This window comes from Argiope bruennichi, chromosome 1 (genome assembly GCF_947563725.1).
Source record: "Argiope bruennichi chromosome 1, qqArgBrue1.1, whole genome shotgun sequence".
NCBI classification, from domain to species: Eukaryota; Metazoa; Arthropoda; class Arachnida; order Araneae; family Araneidae; genus Argiope; species Argiope bruennichi.
Genome location: NC_079151.1, coordinates 39097923 through 39121289, shown reverse-complemented (window position 1 = coordinate 39121289; position 23367 = coordinate 39097923). Strand labels below are relative to the sequence as shown.

At 32.3% G+C, this 23367-nt stretch overlaps 1 protein-coding gene across 7 annotated transcripts in view; it reads left to right on the top strand.

The window, feature by feature from the left end:
- LOC129985561 (zinc finger E-box-binding homeobox 1-like) overlaps positions 1–23367 on the top strand; it is a 558704-nt gene that overhangs the window by 458531 nt on the left and 76806 nt on the right. For all 7 annotated transcript variants that reach the window (XM_056095373.1, XM_056095374.1, XM_056095375.1 and 4 more), the window contains one exon: positions 7127–7459. In XM_056095373.1, the coding sequence (XP_055951348.1) occupies positions 7127–7459 (333 nt within the window). The remainder of the gene's footprint in view (positions 1–7126; positions 7460–23367) is intronic.

The following is a 23367-nucleotide window of genomic DNA, read 5'->3' as shown; positions in this document are numbered from 1 at the left end:
TTTAACGAATAAGAGAAATCCGAATTTTTACTAGATAAGTTGTAACCAACCAATAAACATAACGAAGTTTTTTTTAGGAACCTTAGAAAGTTATTCTCTTTTCTTTTGTCTCTGAAAAGCTTAAAACTCAGTTAAAAGAAATAAAGCTTTCAATAATATTAACAACGCATATTTATTATTTTCAAGAGAATCACAGAATAGCATTTTCCGTAAAGTTTGTTCTTTTGGAGAAATAATAACAACAGTACAGTAGGCATAAATACCATGCTGTAATAAATTTGAGCAATTTCATATTTCTTTGGAACAAGTGTAATTGTATCTGTTTTTTGAGGAAACACTGCATCATACTTAAGGACAGAATAAAGCATTCATTTTGTGCAATTTGAGTCTATTGTTGATGAAGGTAATCTTTTTTTTAGCATGGGTAAATTCTTTCTAATTTTTCCATACATTACAGATTTGTTACTACGTATGTAATAATCATAAAGTCACATTCTTCATCGATAAATTAACATAAGGAATTTAAAAAAAGATTTAAACGCTTTTAATATCGAATTTGAGTTGTTGCGATTGAAATTTGATTATTACTTTCAATTCTAATGTCATACATTTTTTATTTTTCTGTTTTTCGATGGTTTTGAATCTATTTTAAGTTACTACCGAATTTTTATTGTCTCTTTTATAAATCCATGTGTATTCGTGTTCCTTGTACAAATTTCCAGTTTTTGACTAATTTTGAAAAAGTTGTGCTCACGTGCTTTTCGAATAAGATCGCTTTCAAAATGTTAAAAGTTCAAAATTTAATTTGGAAAAATTGATCAAGTTCTTGATATTTTTTTAATTGTATTGTGCAAAAATATTGTCTTACAAAAATAATATTTGCATTTTCTTGAGAATTAAAAAAAAAAACAAAAAAACACCCTTTTAATGATCTAAATTTTATTTTCGTATTATTTTTCTCAAACTTTATTACATTTTTGAAATTTGATTTTATTTACAATCTGTAACAGTGTTTATTGTTGTGTCGAAACACAGTCTAATTTCATTTTTCATCAATGTTTTGAATTGCGAACTTTTGTCAATATTAAAATAAAAATAAAGTTGCTTTCTTTGAATATTAACTCCAAAGTAGGATTTAAATCTCCACAAGGACTGCGTACCATAGTAAAAAGTTGTTTAGTAGTCTATAATACTTTTTAATTTTCACTACAATAATTTTTGGTAGATTAATTCTATTTAAATTTTTATTTTTCAATCTTATTAGATAAGAATGTGGAATAAAAAAAAAAAAAGATTCCGTTGTAATAGTTTAAAGTTCCTGAAGACCGATATTTCGAATAAACAAATTAGTTGCCAAAAAATTATTAGTAAAATTATAAAAAGCAAAATACGGACGTATAAAATATGATAATTAAGCTTATTGTTTAGTTATTGTTCATTATACGTATTTTGTATAACGATAATTTTGTGTGTGTGTTTTGAACTGAACGAGCTTGGAAAACTTCCATCAGTTTTATTTAAAAGATAAACTCTTATTTTGTCTGTTTATGATTGAATCGCCATATTCTGTACAATGATATATTACATGCACATGATTTTTAGTTTCAAATATATATTTTTAGTTACCTGCGATTAAGGTAATAAAATACCGACTTCAGTCCGAGGATTTCGAAACTGAACAAAATTCTCCAAGTACCAAACAAAATACTAACTTAAGTATTCAACACAATAGCGATAGTTTCATTATCATCTTATACCATATATATAGATAGCATTTTGTAAGTGGAATGGAGGTGAAAAAACATTTTTAATACGTTCCTGCTGCAGGAGAGTCCTAATCGTTTGATGGTAATATTTTGGTTTTCATACATGAAGATTCCAGGTTCGAAACCTGATACCACTTAAAAGATTCGCCTCGTATGTTCTGGCTGGAGAATCGGACGCATTCCATCTTTGTTAAATCTAGCTCATGCTTTTCTGTGGAAACAAGTCTTCTCAGAAATCACAAGAGATAAACTCCTCATACCTTGAAAAGATATACTTTACATTCATGATTAGAAAGATTACATAAATGATAAGAAAGATCATGATATAATTCGAATGAGAAAAATCATGAATAATTTATCTTTGGCAGATAAAGTGATTGGTTAAGATTTAATAATCGATATTTAAATGAGGGATGCAAGGTAATGAATAATTTTTTGGCAGATAAAATAATTGGTTAAGATTTAATTGTCGTTACTTAAATGATGGACGGAAGATAATGAAATTTTTTTTTTGGCAGATGAAGTGATTGCTTAAGATTTAATAGTAAATAAACGATGGATGAATAATTTCAAATTTTGGAGTAAATGAAGTTACTAATTAAGGTTTAATGAATCAATATTTAAATGTTAGTTTCATTAGTATGATCTGGACTGAAAATTAATTAATTTTGCATATATGTGTACAGGTGAGTAAATGGAGTAAAAAAAAAAAAAAAGGCACGGTTACTTGAAATTGATTAAAAAAAAAACGTCTTCTTTTTAAAGTAAATATGAAGCAAATTCTTTCCCTTCAAAAAAAAAAATTGTTTACAAAACACCTTAATCGACTTTGCGTTGTGACCTACCCTAATTCTTTACAACTTAGTAGCTTTTTTTTTTTTTTTTTTGTCGCTTTTATTTTCGTCTGGAGCCACACCGGCATCAAAAACAATTTGGGGATAAATTGGTTCTGGCAAATATCACGTTTTCTTTATCCACCTTCTCCCCTCTTTGCGACCACCCCTCCCAATTTCTTCGCCTGCACGCTCTAGCGCGCCTTCACGCACTTATCGGAGTGTGAACTCAAATTTTTCGAATCGCCGGGGAAAATTTTCGGCAGTTCACCCCCTCTCTCCCCATATGACTCCTCTCCATGAATATACATAACATTCTCTTTGCATCTCTTCTCTCCCCTCCCCTTTTCCAAACGAAAACGAAAGCATTTCGCCCCCTTAAAAAAGTTCTCGATTGGGCCAGGAATAAAGTGAGGTTATAGAAGGGGAAGAGTGAGGGTGCGTGTGAGAGAAGACGATTTGCTTTTTAGTATATCCCTCCACCCCCTCTCTAACTCTCGTCTGCGAGTTACTAATCTGTAGTATCGATGACTGACTGGGTTTGGAAACTTTCTCCGTCCGTATTCTCTTTTCTCCGCATCAAGTGATCTTCCGCATCTTGAGACTCCATTCATAACGTCAGCTGGCGACGCAAAAGAAATCAAAAACTAAAAAGGAGAGGGAGAAAAAAGTACTCTTTTCTATACGGCTTCGTGTTTATTGTTGTTATATTTTTTCCTCTCTCTCTCTTTTCTGTATTTTTATCGCCAAGATTTGGCGGCGGCGGGGAAGTGCGTGGCGGTAGAGAAGAAACAAATTTCGTTGTCGTAAGGTTAAATACGTAAGCGTGTACTGGAGTGTGTCGGAAACAAGGGCAGCCGATATTAACTCGGGAGATTCCCTGTAACCGTACCATCAGAGGAAAGGGGGTCTAAGTTTGTTTCAATGAGGTGTTTGTGTCGGCAATGGAGTTTCGCGTCATTAACTGTATAGTTGGTAACTAGTTCATTCGTATTGGCGCTGCCATCTACGAGTAATCAGTTGAAGGTTGGCGACAGCGAGGCCTATTAACGTATTCATCGATGGAAACGATTTATCGTTAAACGATTAAAATCTCTTAAAATGCGCTGGTGCGGAGTCACGGTCTCTTTTAGTTTAAATAGAATCGTTTGGCTTTTCATTTTGTGTGTGCATCAATAAAAATATCTTCGATTTTCGTTTGTTTATTTTCCTATGAAATATTCGATATGGGGTTATCATAATAACGTTGAGATTTAAATTCAGCCATAACTATTTAGTTCCTTCAATAAATAAATCTATATAAACAATTTATGCATGTAAATATATATATAATTTTCGACTGCGTCTATTTTGTACTGATTTTTAAAAGACTTGGCATGAGAAGTATTTGAATTCGGTTCTATATAGCGATACCATTCATCGTATTAAACATCTTTTTTTAAATTCGGATTATGTCCAAGACCGTGATAGGTATAAAAGAAAAACGTTTTAATGTTGAAAATTAAGATTTTTTTAAAATTTAAATTCATAGTTTAAAGAATTATATTATAATAGAGCCGATCGCTTTTGAATAATTATTTTGAAGATAAATTATAATAAAAATTTCCGATAGTATGAAAAAAATTCTTTTGGTTTTATTATATTCATTTGGGTTAGTAACATTTTACAATTCTACTACCATAATATTGTCACTATATTCTCAATATATTTAGGAGAAAAAAATGATTACGTTATAACTTCACTGTACTGTTTTTTTTTTATTGGAATAAAAATAATTCAAAGCCATGTTGTCATTGCAATCGAATATGTCTTTGAAAATTTATGGAATTTCATAATTAATCAGAAAAGGTATTTTTATAATTATAAACTCATTGGTTCATTCCTCACTAACGATATAAGTATTGAAAATACTGCTGAAATACATCAATGAATACATATATAAGGCTTTGTAGAAAGAATGTTAATCATGCCAATGGTTTTTTTAATGATTATGATTTTTAAGCAAGACTTAAAAAACATTTTGTTATAAACTTTATACAAATAATTTATCTGACGATCTTTAGAAATAAATTAGAATATTGAGCAAATCTCGTTAAAAAAAAGCTCATTACTTTTTTTAATCTTCCGAAATTTTTTATACATTTTACTTGTTTAGAATAATTTTTTGCTTACGTATTTTCACGTATTACGTATATTACGTATTCATGTTAAAACGGTAAATCTTTTGCAAATAATGTTGAAATTATTTTTTACCATTATTAAAAGCTAATAAGAAGCTGAGTGGAATGACTTGTCTTTTATACATTGTTACTCTTTCGCTGCCGAAATGGGGTTTTAAAATACCCCATTATTCCTCTAAACTGTTGCATCACAGCTGTACTCAAACCTGTTGTCGATTTTTGCGAACTGCTTATGCTTTGTAAAAGTTTTGTTATTATTCAAGATTGATTGATTTTTGTTTCCGAAACTTTTCCAGGGAACTTCTCCCCCCTCCCCCCGTTACATTATTTTATTCCGCCTCCCTTCTATTATTTTTTTATCTGATTATTAATAGGTAACGGAGCGTAAATAATTCGTTCTTAATTTCTTGCCTCGGGTCACTTATTTGCGAAAGCGAGGAATTTTTAAGAAGTCTATTAGAATTTCAGCATATTTTTACTTTTTATCCTTCTCGGTTGGGATTGTGACATTGGAAAGTTTAATTTATGTTTTTAAAAGCTCGCTTTTCGAGTGATTGGGCTGTTGGATATTTTAATGTGATTTTAATAAAAATTTCTATTCTTTGCCTTTGTAGGAACTGGTTTATGTTTTATTTAATCTTTCAATATTCTTTTTTGTTTTTTTGTTCCAGTGCGGCATATAGCTAAAATGGCGCACAGAATTTAAATACTTTTGAAGAAATAAACTGCATGTCAAAAAGAATAAATATGTATTATTTTTTTTTCATAAAAGTGTCTTTATGGATTTAAAAATTTAAAAAGGATTATATTGTTTACCCATTATTTATTATAAATACAGGGTATGTTTACAAGTAAATTATTCATTGAATTAAAAAATAATTAAAAAATTAATTTTGTAAAGAATTATATAAAGCTCTTTATATCGAACGGTATTTAAATTCCAGGGAGTTTCATTTTCATGTAAGATAAAAGCGGAAACATAAAATATAGAATGTATTTTAATTGTCAAGATATTTGTTTTCGAATATTTGAGAAATGCCTTTCGATTTAACTTTTCTCTGAGTTTGAAACTCAAATTTTTTGAGTTTATGTATATTAATGTTGAATATAATTTAAAAAGTGGGATGAGCTTTCTGAGTTTAACTTAATTCTTTGCACTTGTATTGTTGTTATTTTTCAAGTTTCGGAACAAATCTGTCTCGGGTTTGTGCACCAAAATTCATACTCAGTTATTTTTACTGCATGATGCGATTTGTTTAATTATGCAAGTAAATAAAACCTTTTGCTTTATCCTTTTTTTTTTCCTAGAAAAATTGTATTACTTGTTAAAAAATTTATGTTGTTAAGTTGTTTCTGTAATCAATCGTGTTAATGTTGAAGTTGTTGTTCTCCCTTTAGACTTTAAATAGCCGAAGAATTTTTTTTTCTGTCTATTTCACAACTTTTTTTATAAGAACGCCTTATTAGCGAATTCATAAATTTATCAAATTAAAAAGATTTGGGTTAGTTGAATATTAAACTATTTCTTGGATAACCATTTCCTTTTCTTCTTATAATATTTTTATTAATATTTTAAAACAATTAGGAAAAGCGTTCTGTAACCCCAACCACTTGTCCGATTGCCTCAATTTCTTATTTCATTTGAAAGCTCATTATTTCTAAATATGTTATTAATGGTTGTCCATCACCCATTATTTTTGAGAGAAATCTAAATACACGATTTCACTGTACATTCTCTATGGAGGAAAACATTGACAAAGTCCTCCGGCTGAATCCATTCTTCTGATTTAGTCACTTTTTATTTTATATGAAACTTGATGTCTTCTAGATGCATCATCATTGGTCACCTGCCCTTTCCGCCGATCTCCATTTTCGAAAGATATTGGATAATCTTCGACAAAGCCTCCAGATGTGCCCCAAATTCAATAAATATACAGATTTCCCTATTTTTTGAGGGGGGGGACAATTAATTTTGCAACTTTGCAAACATTCGGGATGCTCCATGTTTATTGCGCTAATACAATTTTAAACAGCATGCCTGCTTTTCTTGTAATGTAATTCATTAAAGTTGATTAACATTACTAAATTAATACCATTTATATAGCAAACGAGCAGCTGGTAGTCGAAAACGGTTAAAGCCGTGTTCACACGAAGCCAATTATTGGTTTCAGTAGAAGATCACATGATCTCAATGGCAATTGTCTCATTTGCCATTGTCCTAATGTGTTATGTGATCTTCCTGAGGTAGCCATGACATTCTATTTCGCTCAGTAGTCGACCTCGTGTGAACGTTGCTTAGTATTTATTATATAAGTGCTTGCTTTATGTATTTTTTTATTTGTTCCAGTCGATTTGGAGCATATGCCCGAAGATGCAGACTCTGACCAGCCCGTAGGAATGCGACCGTCCCTTTCGCCGCCGCCCCTCAACGCTCCATTACCTTCCAAAGGCCCTCTTTTGCCTTCCGAGGAGGGCCCTCTTGCAAACGGCAGCTCCAGTCCCCGTCCCGCCCGTATCAATGGGGCCCCTCTTAACAAGAAGAGTCCCGAGGACGAGAAGATCCAAGAGTACCTGCAGCGCAGCGACACGGCCGTCATATTCCCCGAACCTGTTGGGGGCACGAGTCCCAAGCAGCGAGACGAAAAGCCTAGTCTCTCGCCAGAACCCACATCTGTTATAGGTAGGAATTCTTAATTTTGCTTATTTTAGGCTTGATTAAAACAAATCGAACGCCATACCAATGATAGGGGAAGATAGATGTTGGTTGTACGGAAGGCATGATTTGTGGGAAGAAATGTAACATCTTCTTCTATGAATGCTTTCAACATTGTTATTGTTGTCAAGATAACCTAAATATTTCAAGATTCGGCCTATGGTGTCATTGCACGCGTAGTACTGATTTCACGTGATGTTTTATTGGATGTTGTGTTAAAATGTAATATCAATTTTTTCCTTGCAAGTGCTTATTTGAATTCCGGAATTGAATTTGACTAATTTAAAAGCTCTTTTAAACATGACTCATGGACATTTTTCAGACTGCAAAAATTTGGTTATTCAGAAAATGTAGAGCTTTGGTCAAAATTTTTTTTTTCCCCCACTTCATTGTTCATAAATAAGAAGTTTTAATGAATAAAATCATCGAATGCTTGTTCAGATTTTAATCTTTGAGCTATTAATAATCAAAGTACAATGAAACTTATGAAGATTAATAAATTTGTGTGAAGTTGGACATTATTTTTTATATCGAAAAGTTGCTTTATTATTGATATCAGGAATCGATCACTTTAACGATTTAAACAAACTGTCGTAGTCATTGAATTTTTTTTTTTACGAATATAAATAATAACTCGTTATTTTATTATCTTGAAAATTGGAACTGATATTATGAAAGAGTAACTAAATATCTAAATATGATGATGATGCTTAAGAAAATGATAATGTAAATAAGTATAATGTTGATATATAGCTATCTGCAATTGGAGATTTTTCAGAATGGCAACTCTAGGTTTTGTAGGAACTTTCAAAACGACAAAGAGTGTCTTCTGCTACTTCTTTTATATGGATAATTTCATGCAAATATTGATTTTTCTAAGGTAATTTTTTCGTTTGTATTTGTACTTGTTGAAAGGAAATTTCATTTTATATTCAGTACTGTGGTAATCTAATACGTAATTATATTGTAAAATAAAGGACCTGAACATAAAATTAAGTTGATGAAATTAAAAGCCGTACGTTAGAAAAAAAGGAAAGGGGGGGGGGGGGAAATGACAAGAAGAATAACCGTCGAAATGAAAGATTAATTTTTTCCACTCTGATGATGGCGGTTCGGTTCGTTTGTTAAAAGAATCAAATGAACTATTACTATTCATTCTGGTAGTTCCTGGTTATTGTAAAGAACATTAGCTGCAACCCCTTTTTAATATGTCCGAATTCATTTATCGGTGTGCTTTACAGTGCTGAGTAACAATCATTTTGCTAAGTTCTTTTGGGCGCTGTTTTTCTTGTGGGCGGTAATGGAGTTTTTTCTTGCAGCCCCCCATTTTTTAACGTCAAAATATTAATTCATTTGGCATAAGGAAATTATCATTTGGACAGCACAATCAAGTGAGTTACTTACTATTTTTGCCTTGTAGCGGTCAAACCCTGGAAGGGGGGAAAAAATATCGTCTCGTTCCACTATTAATCTCATTAATTCTAGATGAAAAACAAATTCATTTGGAAAAAGCAATGAGAAAATCCGTGTAATCCCAATGGGATAGTTTTTAATGAGTCATTTTGGTGTGGCATGGGGGAAAAAAATAAAACACAATGCTCAAAGAACGTCTGGTAATTACATTTGCATAATTGATTTTAATATCCTCCCTGATTGAAAAATATGTTGCACAATTAAATGTCATTTATTCATTATTTTGGGATGATAATCGCCAGCGATGATTTTCGGTTTATTAATTTCGTGCCGGTTTCTTTGATTGCTATTTTACCTTTATAATCGAAAAAGATCATTAAATCTTCGCCAGAAGAAAATTTTCTTTTTGGAATAATAATGATTTTTTGTGATCAGATTTATGGCGCAGTTTATTTTTAACATGTTCGTTTAATTAATAAAAAGGCAGGGGGCTCTGATTATTCTGTGGTTAGAGTTTTTGCGAAGAGGAGGGCTTCCGATGATTTTTCTTCCTCTTTTCAGTTGATGATATTTTTTTTCTTTGCATCTCTCTCTTTTTTTTTTTTTTTTTTTTTTTTTTTGGAAGTTGCTGTATATATGATTTTGTTTCACAGCATTTAGGCATTTTGCTAGATTGTATTATTTCTTATAAATGGGTCATTAAAAGTAATCTCACAATGCATCTTTGCTATATAAGATTCTGTTTGTATTTTTTGTTAAAAATTTTCTTTTCTTTATAAATTTAAAACCATTCCCACCTGATTTCAAAAATTCGTAGGTACACACTTAGAGCTTTAATGATTTCTTATTTTTTCAGAAATCAATGTTATTTTTCTTGATTTGAGCATTGAAAGTATAAATGAACTCAATCAATCATTGGTCAGCTAAGAATTTATAAGTATTGAATTTGCAGTGTTTAGCGTCTGCATGTTAAAAGTAATTTATTTTTGTTTTTGTCTTTCAAGAAGAATGAAGATTATCATTATTATTGAGTTTAATTATCGAATTTTAATCATGACGTATAACTTTGGAAAGATAAAGACCTAATGTAAAGTAATTAACACATGTAATTAATCGAAGAACATCGTGAAAAAAATCTGATGCTAAAACAATACTGTCTTTGTAAGAAAGCCTTTTTTCAAAGAATGCTCATCTGCTGAAAATATTTTTTCATTGAAAATTCGAGAATATTTATTACGTTGTGATTTTTTTAAGAAAGTTTTTATAATGTCTGTAAAATAAATGCACCATAATGCAAGTCTGACTAGATTCATATATGGAGGACTACTTGTGTACAGCCGACTATCCTGCTACCATTGTACAAAACGTATCGATAGAATTTATTCTAGCCATCTGTTGTCCTATTTGGATGACTATAGGAATCTATAGTCAAACAGAAATATTTTCCTATGTGTATAAGAACTTTATTCCTTAAGATTAATTACCTTCTTGTAGGACGCATTTGTATTCACAGTCTGGTGGCCAGCCCAACCTATAATGAGCAATTCGTGTACCAAATTTTAAAGAATGAACAATCCCCATCGGGTGTACCAAATTTTAAAGAATAATGAACAATCCTCGTCGTTGTACCAATTTTAAAAAAATGAACAATCCCCATTGGCGCACCAAATTTTAAAGAATGATGGTTTAGAATGCAGCCAGAGGAGAACGAAAAAATTCCAAATTGTCATTATTCTATTTTTGCCAGTTGTGCTTTTTTAAATCTACTGTTAGATTCTGAAATATTACTTAAGGATAAACCTTTAAAATGTTGAAATTCATTTAAAAATCACTCAAATTGGTTTATTGTTTAAGATTTTTTTCTCTTTTTTATTAGTATTCCTCTTCTTAAATGCCAATTTTCTCAAATCTTTCTCGGTCACAATAATAAATCCGTTAAAAATATTTCAGCCTTAAGTGTAAAATTCAAACAAAAGCGGACTAATAAATTTCCCCCCTTTTTGCGTCTCATCCCCCCTGCCTTTTCACGTTGCACCTCTCTTACCCCTCTTGCCTTTTCCTTAAAGGAACTAATTGCATTCTTCATAAACCAGTCTTAAACTCCGAAAGGCGCACTTATGTCATCCACCTAGCTGCCTACCCCTCCTCAACCCCATTCTTTGAGCAAAGCCATGCAACCCAAACCAAACATTCTCTTGACGTTTTTTCTGCACCCACCTACCTTCCCGCTTTATGCCTTTATTGCCGGCCGTAATCCGAGTCGGTTCTAAATGAAAATTATTGAGCTACGAAACAACCAGAATATGCTGGAAACAATACAAAAGTGAAGAGAACAGATAAAATATCTGCTTATCCCCTCTCCTCCTTCCCATTCAGCTAGACTTAACTCACTTTTAGTCTTCTACCCCCCCCCCCCCCCTCTCCCTGCATATTCTAGGAGAACCGTTCCCGGATTTTGCGTTGGAATGCTCGAATCGGAGTTAATTAGCGGATAGTTTAATTTAAACGAGAAATACCTTCCCACTTTACCACGCACATTAAAAGGGACGGACGGGGGTTGAAGGGGGTGCGAGGAGTGGGTAAAAGTACCTCGGTATTTCAGCGGCTTTGTTGGATTGGTCGTCTGAGGTATGCCCAGGCATACCTGAACTTCTCATACCTTCCCACCAACATCTCCATTTATTCATTTATTTGTGGCCGCGTCACTGGTGTTTTGAGACCCGACTTCCGAGAAGGAAAAATTTGCATATATCGTACGGCGCCTGTCGAGAAAAATGCCGTAAAAATATTTTCTGCGAGGAACGAATTCGAAATTTGTTGTGTGTGCCACTTGTGGAAGTAAATTAAATTTCGTTTCTACAGTTATTGTGCGGTTTGTATTGTAACTGTTGCTGCACATGTCGGAATTGTTTGTTTTTAATACTCGAGTTTGCTCGTTAAAGCGTCGTAATTGCATCTTAATTAAAATTAGGGGAAGTAAGTAAGCGAGGTTTGTTCATTAGGAAGAGGTGCTTTAACGAATTGTGTACAAGATGCGGTGAGATGTTTGAAAATTCATTCGCATTTTTGAAAGGTGTTTGTATATCTGCATTACTCCTGGAGCGCGCGTTTATGAAATAAATAGATAAGTTAGTATTTCTTTCACTAATTCTAAGAATTTGCCGATTTGCTTTCGTGGTTTAATTGTTTGGCTTTATTAAATAGTTTTTCTGTGTCTTTTTTCAGTTATATTTAACTCCCCATTTAGAGAAGTTTTTAAATAGATATATAGAAGCAGGATTGGCAGATAAATCCAAAATACTTTTGAAACAATATTATACAGGGTGTCCCAAAAAATGTATACACATTTTAGCAGATGATAACTAAGTTATTTCTTCTTTCTTTACATACTGAACCCATTGAACCGAGTGGTGATACAGACTTAAATTTGAAGAAAGGAAATTTATTCTAAAATGCTACTGGAAGTATGAAAATGCAGTAGAAGTGCAAAGACAATTTAAGAGGGAGTTTAACAAAGAACCACTTACACGAGTTACCATCACTCGAATTAGAGATAAGTTTGAAGCTGATGGAACTGTTCAGGACGTCCATAAACCTGCAACAGTTGTTCAATTGAGTTAAAACATTGAACATGAATATAAGAATATCCCAAGGGAATTGTTCCATCATGTGTGCTATTCCATCGCTTCGCGTTGTCAGCACTGTCTGGAGCAGAACGGACATCAGTTTGAGAACATGCGATAACAAGACAATAGAATGATATTTGTAGAATCTTTTACATGTTGAAAATTATTCGAATTATAATAAACCCCAAATTTACAATTATTTAAAGTGTGTATACATTTTTTGGGGACACCCTGTATATTATTTATACACAGGCTTGTATAGCATAATATAATTTATATTATTGCATTGTGTATTATTGGAGGTGAACTATAGTCCACAGAAATCGCATGGTGCAGCAAAATATAGTCTTATTTCCTACTCACTGAACAACGCAGTTGAAGGTTTAAACCAAAGTATTATTATTATGTTTGCGAACAATTGCGTAATTTAAGTTGCGTCAAACTATACAATTTTTGATTTGTAAGTTTATATTATGTTGAAGTCATAGTAACATTGATTTTTAAAGTTCAGAATCATTGTGACACATTTAAGGTGATATGTGTGTTTTTATGTACATTAGTATAAATTAATATATTAGTAAATGCTATAAACAAGAAGCGCCATCTAATTATTTAAATTAATTCTTAGATCAAGGATATTTTTGCTTTTGCTTGTGCATTGCTTTTGAAGCTATATCTGATTTCCATAATAACAGAGTTCTTATTCTTCAATTTTCAATAGGAGTAGGTAATTCGAAATATTGAATTTATCCTATCAGAGATTATCTCCTAAAAATAATCTGTCACGTTTTCAATTGCTACTTTTAAAATTGATATATTTAAGTAGATTATAATTAATGATGTTTAATCTTATTTATATGCATGAATATATGATATAAATCAATTTTATTGTATTCGAAGATGAAAATTCTTGGCATTCGTTTTCGAAAATGTAATTTGAAAAGTTATTAAAACACTTATCTGATGAATATGTTAAGTGTATTCAAACATGATTGTCAAACATGATTTCTGTGTTTTATTATTAACTCTGAAGTAATGCAATTGTTAAGGTTTGGAAAAATTGAAAGCGAACACCTTTGCCGCTGATTACAATTCTTTTCAGAAACATTTTTTCTTTTTGGCATTCAAATCTGTATTTTATTATTAACGCTGAAGTAATGACATGGTTAAGATTTTGACAACTGAAAGTGGACACCTTTGGCACGGATTATAATTCATTCAGTTTCCTACTTCTAATTTATTTCGCTTACGTTTGAGAAGCGTTTCCGCTGACTTATTCCTTTTGGTATTCAAATCTGAATTTTATTATTAACAGTGAAGTACTGAAATGGTTAAGATTCATAAAATTGAAAGCGATACCTTTTTGCAGCACCTTTGCGCTGATTATAATTCATTAAAAGTAGTTTCCTACTTCTGATTTTATTTCCCTTACGTTTGAGAAACATTACCACCGACCGCTAGATCACATATCCCTTTGGCATTCAAATCGACTACCTCATGCTTATTGCTTCTGAATCATATTTCCTCTCGAAGACCGGGTTCAGACTCCGTTTCCACCTTCCGTTGTCCGGAAGTCAGGAGTCAACGAGGACCCTCTTCTCCGGACTCCTCCTCCCCTCAGGGTTCGCCCCTGCACTGTGACTCAGGTTTCCTGCAGAAATCTCCTGCACACAAAAACTTTCTCTTCTCCTTTAGTTGTGCGGCGTTACGTTTGGATGAACCGAAAAACTTCCGTTCCTGAGTCATTTCGGAGGATGGAGATTCAGAGAGCATCCCTTGCTCTTCCGCATCCGTTCGGGAGGAAGAGAGAAAAGTGGACCGGGGTTTGTTGCATTCCCCTGATGGCACTGCAGGTCGTTTTATTGCTGAGTGATGGTTTTGTATTCATTTTATTAGCACCGTAGTAACTTTTATTTTTTTACAAGTTGTTTTAAAACGATTTTTAACTACCACGTCTTTGGATTCATGGTATTGATGTTTTTCGATATGGGGATTAATTCACTTTTATTTCATCAGATAGCAGCCAATTAATAAGCAGTTCTTTTTTAATCATAGTATCATCTGCGTTTGCCCAACTTGTGCAATTTTAGAATAAACATTAAAAATATTTTAAATAAGTGAAATAATTAAAGGAAATTCTAAGAATTTCTATTTTAAATAAATTATATTCTATTTAAAATAGAAAATATTTGTTGACCCCCCCCACTCCCCTCAAAAAACACATGATTAAAATTAAACAGTGATTAAAACTTCTGATAATATTTCTTTAAAGTGTTTTATAAAACGTCACAACAAATTTACATTTCATAAGGCTTATAAGTGTTTAGTGCGTTAAAATTCATTTGTTTAATTGACTACAGTAATGTAATTTTTTGAAACTGCCGAAGGAGATTTGGAGTTTGTTTGAACACCTATCAAATGACAGACTGCATATGAGTCTTGAAATCTATCTATTCTGTGTACTTAATAAATTTAATATTTCCTTTATTGTTCTAATAAGAATGCCCTTGTTACATTTATTTATATTTTCTAAAGAAAATTATCTTTCATTAGAAAAGGGGTGTCCTATGTTTAAAAATATCTGAACAACTTCGTAGACGTGAAGGCTGAAACATTTTTGTGATGCAAAATGATATGAATTTTATATCACTCATAAATATTATAAAGTATCTTATCTAGCATTTAATTTGTATTATCTGAAATTTTGTGACTATTATCCACTTTGAAATAATAGTTAATTAATATATTACATTATTTTGTGTGAAAAGCTAGTTGTCTAGCTTTTCACACAAAAATAACAATACATTACTTTTTACACAAAAGTAAACATGATGCTGGAAAGCATAATGTTTACTTATCATCATTAAAATAAATTAAATAGATTATTTGTAATCTAGTTAGATTTAGTTGTGCTGTTAACTTGGGAATCATAAAATGTATATACAACAAAATTAGCAGTTAATTATAGGGTTGCTGTAACTTATATTTCTGTCTTTCAGTTATGGCAAGTTCTGTCCAGCTTCTACTCATCTTATGCGTAATATAGATAAAAAAAAATTTACAATTTTTTGATGTGTTAAAATACATAATTTCAAAGAATTTTTATTTTTTTATTTTTAAGCCTACTCATTAGTTTTCAAAATTCTAACAGAAGTACATGCGAACAAAAAATTTTACGAAAGCCATTAGGCACGGCTATCTATAATTTTTGTACCCATGTACTTAGTATAGTAATTTATTTATTGCCAAGGCATATTGAAATTTTTCTCCCTTTCTTATAACTCGAGCCTTTTCCCTAGCCTTGAGTGAAAGTAGACATTTATTCGAGCCGAGATCCGTTGGCGATGAATAGCAGCAATCCCAATCCGAAAACCTCATTCCTATTGGCCCGCCCGCCTCGCATCTCCAATCCTTTTCACGCTTCAGGGCTGCCTCAGTCGCCAAAAAGTCGCCGGGAAGCAGTTAACCTTCGATTACCATTGGGGTTTGGGCGTTTAACCTACAGTCCCTTAATCCTCTCATCAGTAATTACGGGCCAGTTACTCGGTGCGTTCAAGTCGTAACCGTACATCACTAAGGAGCAGGGAGTTGGGGTTATACGACGGAACCCAACGACCGGTGACTTCCGATTTCGAAAAGTCCAGATTTTGATCCAGGCAGTCAATCTCGCTCCGTTTTTCCCGAGTTTCATCTGTCAGCTACGGGAGAAAGGCGGTAAAAAGCCTCGGGATTGGGTAATCATTGCAAAAAAGATTCTTTGGCGGCCCGAATTTGTGGCTTGTTCCTTATTCTTTGAATTGATTCAGTCTTCCTAAAAACGATTCGGCATGATTTACCAGAATTTTCCTAGAGACTAAACGAATAACTGATTCTGAAGCAGAGTTGAGTCCTGATAAAATTTTAAGGAAAAAGCTTGAAAAAAAATAGACTTTTCCTTTAAAAAAAATTGTTATTAATTAACTTAAATTCGATGATCGGGTGTAGTTCCTAATTTGAAAAATACACTTAATTATATTTTTTTTACATAAATGCTCTATTAATTGATTGATATTATCCTCTGTGATTTACAACGTTCTTTTTTTTTTAATGCGTTTTCCAGCATCCTATTGTTTTATTTATAGTTAATAACGAGTAAACATAAATGAAATGTAACATATTTCATTTAAATTCACACTCTTGTAGGAATTTGAATAGTTTTTTAAAACACTCAGGAAGAAATAAGTCTCTAAACTTTACATAAAAATGTCACATTTTTACTTTTTACTTATATTGCTAAAAACTCCTTGCATCGCATCTATTTAAAGGAATTTTGTTATGATGCATTTATTTTTCTGTATCCTTCTTCCTTTAGCTTTTTAAAAAAATTTTCGAACTAATTTATATTTAATATTGATCATAAATATCATTGCAGTAGTTTTAAAGCCTGATGTTAGTTTTCATAATACTTCAAATAGCATTTTGAAAATTGCTGCTTCTAACTGCGAATGATATACTTCTAAAACAGTTATATAAATACATTTTCCATAGAAACTTTCAAACCTCACGGCTATTTTAAAACAATGCATCAAATTTAATACTGAATTTCATAGCAAATTTAACACTTTGACTACCATGCTCAATTTCTTACTATGTAAGTTATACTGTGTAATTTATACGGTTTAACTTATGCCATGGGGATCGGTCACCGGTGATCCCCATGGAAGTCAAGGTGTTAATAACTCTATTATTTTAATAACATTTTTCGCACAATTTGAATTATGTATTTCTATTTACGGTTTATCTTCATTTGTCTGTAAGCGACCATGTTTTCTAAGACAGTTAAAGAAAAATGTGTATCTGATCAATCGTTACTTACTTTCTGCATTATGGCTGTATTTACAAATGCACACTCATTAATTAGTTAGTTATAATATTATAATAATTAGTTAAAATAATTTGAAAGCAATCAAGGATTCCGCATTTCATATTTTAACTTGTCATTACTTACCTGTCTTTATTTGCATTTTTTTTTCTTTCTTTCCTTTCTCTTATTCACTCTGTCGCACACATCTTGACATGCATTTCTTGTCCCTCTAAAAGACCCTGCAAAAAAAAAAAAAAAAAAAAAAAAACTTCTGCTGACCCCTTATCCTCCTCGAACTCATCGAAGTACACGTCGGACTCTTATTATCATCCTCCCCCCGCAAACATCCCTCGGTCCTAGGATTAAGTCATCAGTTCAATGTAACGTAAGCCATTGGCCCCGGGATTCGGGGATCAAGTCTGAGCCGTAAACTTGCGGCCTGCAACGCCGCCCTTTGATCGGAGATTGTTCCAGTGGCAAGTGAACATCGCTTCCACCACTTTTTCTTCAACTTTTCTTCCTCCCCTTCCTTTCCTTTAAAAGGATAGCCCTTTTTCTCTCTTATCCTTTAGTATGTTAGATGAGCATGGTATCCTTAGATGCTAAATTGAAGTCTGAGCACTTTTCTGTCCAATCAGGTTTGTAGTTAATGCTCAAATTGAAATGTACCGTGTGATTGTCAAATAAAATGTCAGATTAGTTGTTTTGCATTGAGGACAAATGATAACCCTATTTTCGAAAGGTTGGCTCGTATGCTAGAGAAACTCAGAATTAAATTCTGAGATTATTTGAAAATAAATTAATATGTTCCGGGAGGGATCTTCATTAGTTTGTTATTCTTAAGTTGTTTGTTTCTGTGCTACATTGTACATCTTGTACATCTGTTAAAAATAAATTACTTTTGAAATTTCAAAAAATTAAATTTGTGCATTATATAATAAATAAGCATTAATTTTTTTAAAAATTGGTTTTATTATTGACTTAAATATCTGTCGATTTGCTGCATTAAAAGTTTTATACTGCTGAAAAGAAGACATCCATTTTGAAATTTCAGTCACTTAAACTAGTGTGGTACATAATATAGATTTTATTTATTATAATGTATTGCTAGTACGTATTCGAATTTTAAATGATAAAATGTAGAGAATTAAAAAAAGAACTTTTGGTTGTATTAATTATTTCGAACGTTCCTCTTATGCTACTTTTTGAGTAAAAATGATAGGAGACCAAGATTTAACAACTTTTTTTTGTAATCGCAACATATTTTCTTAATTTCTAATAAACTGCATCTACAGGTAATAAAGCCACTTCTATTTTAAACTAAAGTTTAGTGATATTAACGCCCAATTTTATATCAATATGTGGGCTATCTTTCAAAAATTTGCGGTGGTTCAGAGGATTTTAAAATATAAAAAAACGTTTGATTATTCATCATATAAGTATTTTTAAGCGTTAAAAAGAATTTTTTGATTCTGATTTTTACTTTCAAATTTAAAATTTCACAGAACTTTTTTTGAATGTATAGTGAGTAATAAATGCTATTCGGTGTTTTTCCTCTTTTTTAATAAGTCTATTTTTACAGAAATTTATCTCTAAAGAAAGGGATAAAATTTCATTACTATTATGAAGAAAAAAAAACCTATATGTGAAGAGAAAAAAAAGCTTTAAAAAATTCAGAAACGTTTGAAAATTCTCTTAAAAATTTAGATGTTCAAAATATATTATCACGTTCGCTTTCTCGAGATAGTGCAGAAAGTAGGATTTAAACAAGAAAAGTACTTGAATTTTGAATGAATAACAGCATTAGAATTGTGAAATCTTTATTAAATCATTTAGGAACAGTAAATGTTCTGGGTTAGATGGCTATATTCCTATATATATATATATATATATATATATATATAATATGTGTGTGTGTGTGTTTTGCATCAGTTGCAAAATATGCTATTTTATTTCATATGGAGAACAAAATTATATAAATTATTATATTGTATGTCTCCGCATGGTTTTTTTTTAGTCTTAAAATTAAAATGCACGTGAGTGGGGGGGGGGAGAAAGAAAATTACAGTGACAGCTTTATTGATTTAAACTTAATTTATTATTAAAATAGAAAATTTTCCATAATGGTTACATAAGTCTTTGCTGTTAAACATCCAACTTATTTTCTAACGTTAAATTATGTTCTTATTTTAAAGTGACCCTGTGCTGTCATTAACTTACTGGCAATGGATATTATGTCTGAAGTATGCCTCATAATATTCTGTATGGATTAAAAATTATGTTAGCAATAAACCGCCGAGTTCATAATGCGTTTCAGAACTCTTGAGAAACTCGAATATTCCAAAGTACATTTGTGATGAATCGTTCCATGGTTAACCTTTGGTATGACTCAAACCATACTGCCATTAAGACCCACCCTGGCACACCATAAACGGCCCTACATCATCCTTAACATTTCGAGCTCACCGAACACATAAATCCGTAATTATATGCAATCCTTTTAAGTTGTCACAACGTGCGCCCCCCCCCCCCCCTCCATATACACCATCCTCTGTCTCTTCCGTATCCCATCCAATTGCCAAACAACCCTTTTGGGCTGAAGAAGTTAGCCAAGATTTCATCCTACAAACAAAAATTACTCTTCTTTAATGCAGGCAAGTGCACCGAAAGGGATGCAAAGAAAAAAAACTCATTCCCCTCTCTTTCTCCTAAAGGCATTTTACTTGTGAGCAACAGAATACCGGATTAACATCATCCATCAGTTCAACATCCCTATCATCATCACCATCGCTACTTCGCCCGGCGGATTCATTCGTGGACAAATGACATCCTGTCACTGATTACCGCTATTCATAGGGAAGCCCCCCCCGTCCCCCCTTCATCCCCCGGCACAGGAACCGAGTGTAACGGCCAAACAATAGATAACTATAAATTTCCCTGCTTCAAATCCGACAGCGAGCCATTGAAGGGGGCCCTGCTTCTCCACATTACGTAAGCAACGGGCAAGGCATAAGTACTGCGGCAGGGCCCCAAGTGCCTTATAGGGTGTGCCCTTGCGGTTTTTACGTATTATGACTGGGTCCCCAAGTTTTTTCAGGAGGAGCAAGAAATTTTGATGTGTTTATTGTTCTGCCTTTTAGGTTGTATGTCAAGTTTCCTTGGTAGCTGGTTATTATTTTTTGTTGTTGTTGGCCGGACGTTTGTGTTTGGTGGGCGGGTTATGATGTGATTGACGCGCTTTATGGCGGATTTTGGTGTTTTGGTATGGGGATTGGGTTGCCAAATCTTATTCTTGGAATGAAATGTTGGCGGAAATGATGACATTTGTGGAGTGGTGTTTTTATTCAGGCCAGAAACGTACAAGAAGGAGAGTTTGTTGAGTTGCATGACATTAGAAATGTTGATAAATGAAATAATTATGGATTTTGTTTTTAAGCAATTTCTTGTAGGTATCGCATTGATTTTTAAAAAAAATATTATAAATTTAGATTCAGAAAAGCCAATTTCAAATGCTTTGGAAATTGAAATATAGAATATTTTAAATTAGAATTTGTAACAAAAAAAAATTTGCTCAGTCCAATTTTTATACATTTAATTTTTTTAAATTGCTTAACATTTTTGCGCATATGCTACGAATTGACTTGCGGATGCGTGCTGACTTCATAGAAACTTGCGGAGTCTAAATGGATTCCTGAATTTTTATCAAAATAACCGTGAATTTCTATATTTACATTTAATCTTCTGGCCAGTTTTTTTTAATTAGGACTTAATTTTATTTCTTTTGCAGATTTCATACAAAATTTAATTGATTGTGGTAATATTAAAAATTTCAGTAACTCTCCTCGTGCTTTATTTCCAATAATTGTATGTCATTACAATGTGGAGAAATCTTTAAGATTTCTATTTATTTATTTACAGAATAAATAAATTAGATAAAAATATATAAATGATATTGACATCTTAATACTGATTTTTTGTAAATTGCATAAGTTGTTTAATATATAACTGCAATAAATTTTTCAAAATCGAATTTCTGTGTTTTAAATCATAAAAATTTCCAAGTGCCTGATTTTTTTTTTTTTTTTTTGACTTTGATACCTTTTTTGTTTGCTTAAGTTTAATTATTCTGTAAATCAATATTTAGATAGACTGAAGGTTACCATAGCAAACATTTTTCGCAATTCCTTTTCAATCGGGGAGGGGGGGGGGTAATCGTTAAAGTCATCACCAGTTTCCATTCATTAACTTGTCAAATATAAATGGATAATAGTATGTATTCTTAGTATTCATTGTGTCTCTTTTTACTTTCTTGTGTACAAAGAAAAATCATTATAATCGTCAAAAAATTTGAATTCGAGAATTTGACGTTTCCCATGTTTCAGAACTGCTCGAGACAAAAAACACTTTTTGGAATTATGTCTGTTTATGAACATGATGATTAAAAAACTGCTGTGAGCTTGATGGATGAAATTCAGTATGTGGTCTTTACACAAATTTCTATCAAATTTGGCTGTCCGAATGCAAGTAAACACAATAACTAGAAGATGTAAAAAAAACTTTAGAGATAAAATTTGAAACACTAATTTAATATCTAAACTGTGGATCTTTATCGAATTTTGATCCAAATTTGTCTAGGATTGACCGTATAGTTTCGATTTAATTTTACGATTGATTGTAATAATTTCACATGGCTGTAAACACGATTAATTCAAAAATTGAGTAACTCAATAATTTGAGTAAATTGGAAAATCGGTTCACAGTTTTATCATCAATAGTGTAAATTTGTATCAGATTTTCAATTAAGTTCATTAAAAATTTTACAATCTCTTGATCTGTAGATTCATATACATATAAATGCGATAACTCAAAATTGCAATTATTTAAATTTATGACATCTAGTACTTGATCTTTCTACTAAAATTGTAGTTTTGTGTCGAATTTTGGTTTCAGAACAAATAGTCATTCAGGTTTGGAGGAAAAAAAAGGCGTTCAAAATGCGTATTGGGTTCTCTTTATTCTACGACCAAATACATAATTTTTATCTGCATGTTTCTGAAAATAATCTGAGTATTTGTGACCTTCACGCCTTTTCCCAAAGTCCTTTCACCTCGAATGTGTGAAGCATCCAGAATAGTGATTAGTTCTCGCTGCCTTGGTGGGTAGAAATGCTGTAGGGTTGGTAACCTACCAGTTACAGAATTTGCCTCTTACGGGAGGGATTGTACCCTGCCTGGAATTGGTCCTTGGAACTCAATAATAATACTCTTCAAAGTTGTTGTGTTCTAATCATTCAGACTTATCCCAGTGCCCTATAGGCAAGATGGAGTAGCCTTTTGTAGTTGCTTAAGGTTCTCAGTTTTATACGATAAGGGTATGACACCTTTATTAGAGGTCATGCGCAAAAGCTTCGGAGAGCAACTAATACTGTTTTTTTTTTAAAGTTTAATTAAATAGATTAATGAATATTTTCTCACCTTATAGAGTGTATTTATTTCGTATGAAAACTGGGGATTGTTTGTTGCCCAATGTTTCTAAATGCTACAGCCTTTTACCTGTTATAATAAATTATTAAACAGCTTTCAGGGTTCGTTTACTTTATTGCCGAGAAAGAAGAAAAGTTCTGACTCATCCTATCATCCGCGACAGGCCGAGTACAATACGCTGAGCGACAAATGTACCGTATCAAACATTGAACAGACAACCAGGAGTAACGACACTGTGAGGAAAAGAGAAAAAATTATTCTAGCGTAAACAGCCTATCTAAGTCTGCGCTGTCAAAAATAGAACCCAAATAAATTTGTCCCTTCGTTTTAGATAAGAGGGCTGCAGCGAAATAGTTTTAACAAGAGCAATAACCGAAGGGGAAAGGAGAAGTTGAGGGATCAAAACTTTTTCCTTTCGGTGTGGGGGATGGGGCAAAAGGGAATGAAATAAATATGAGGTAGTTACGTCAAGGTTTTCTTTCTCTCTCTCTCTCTCTCGCCTGTTGCCGA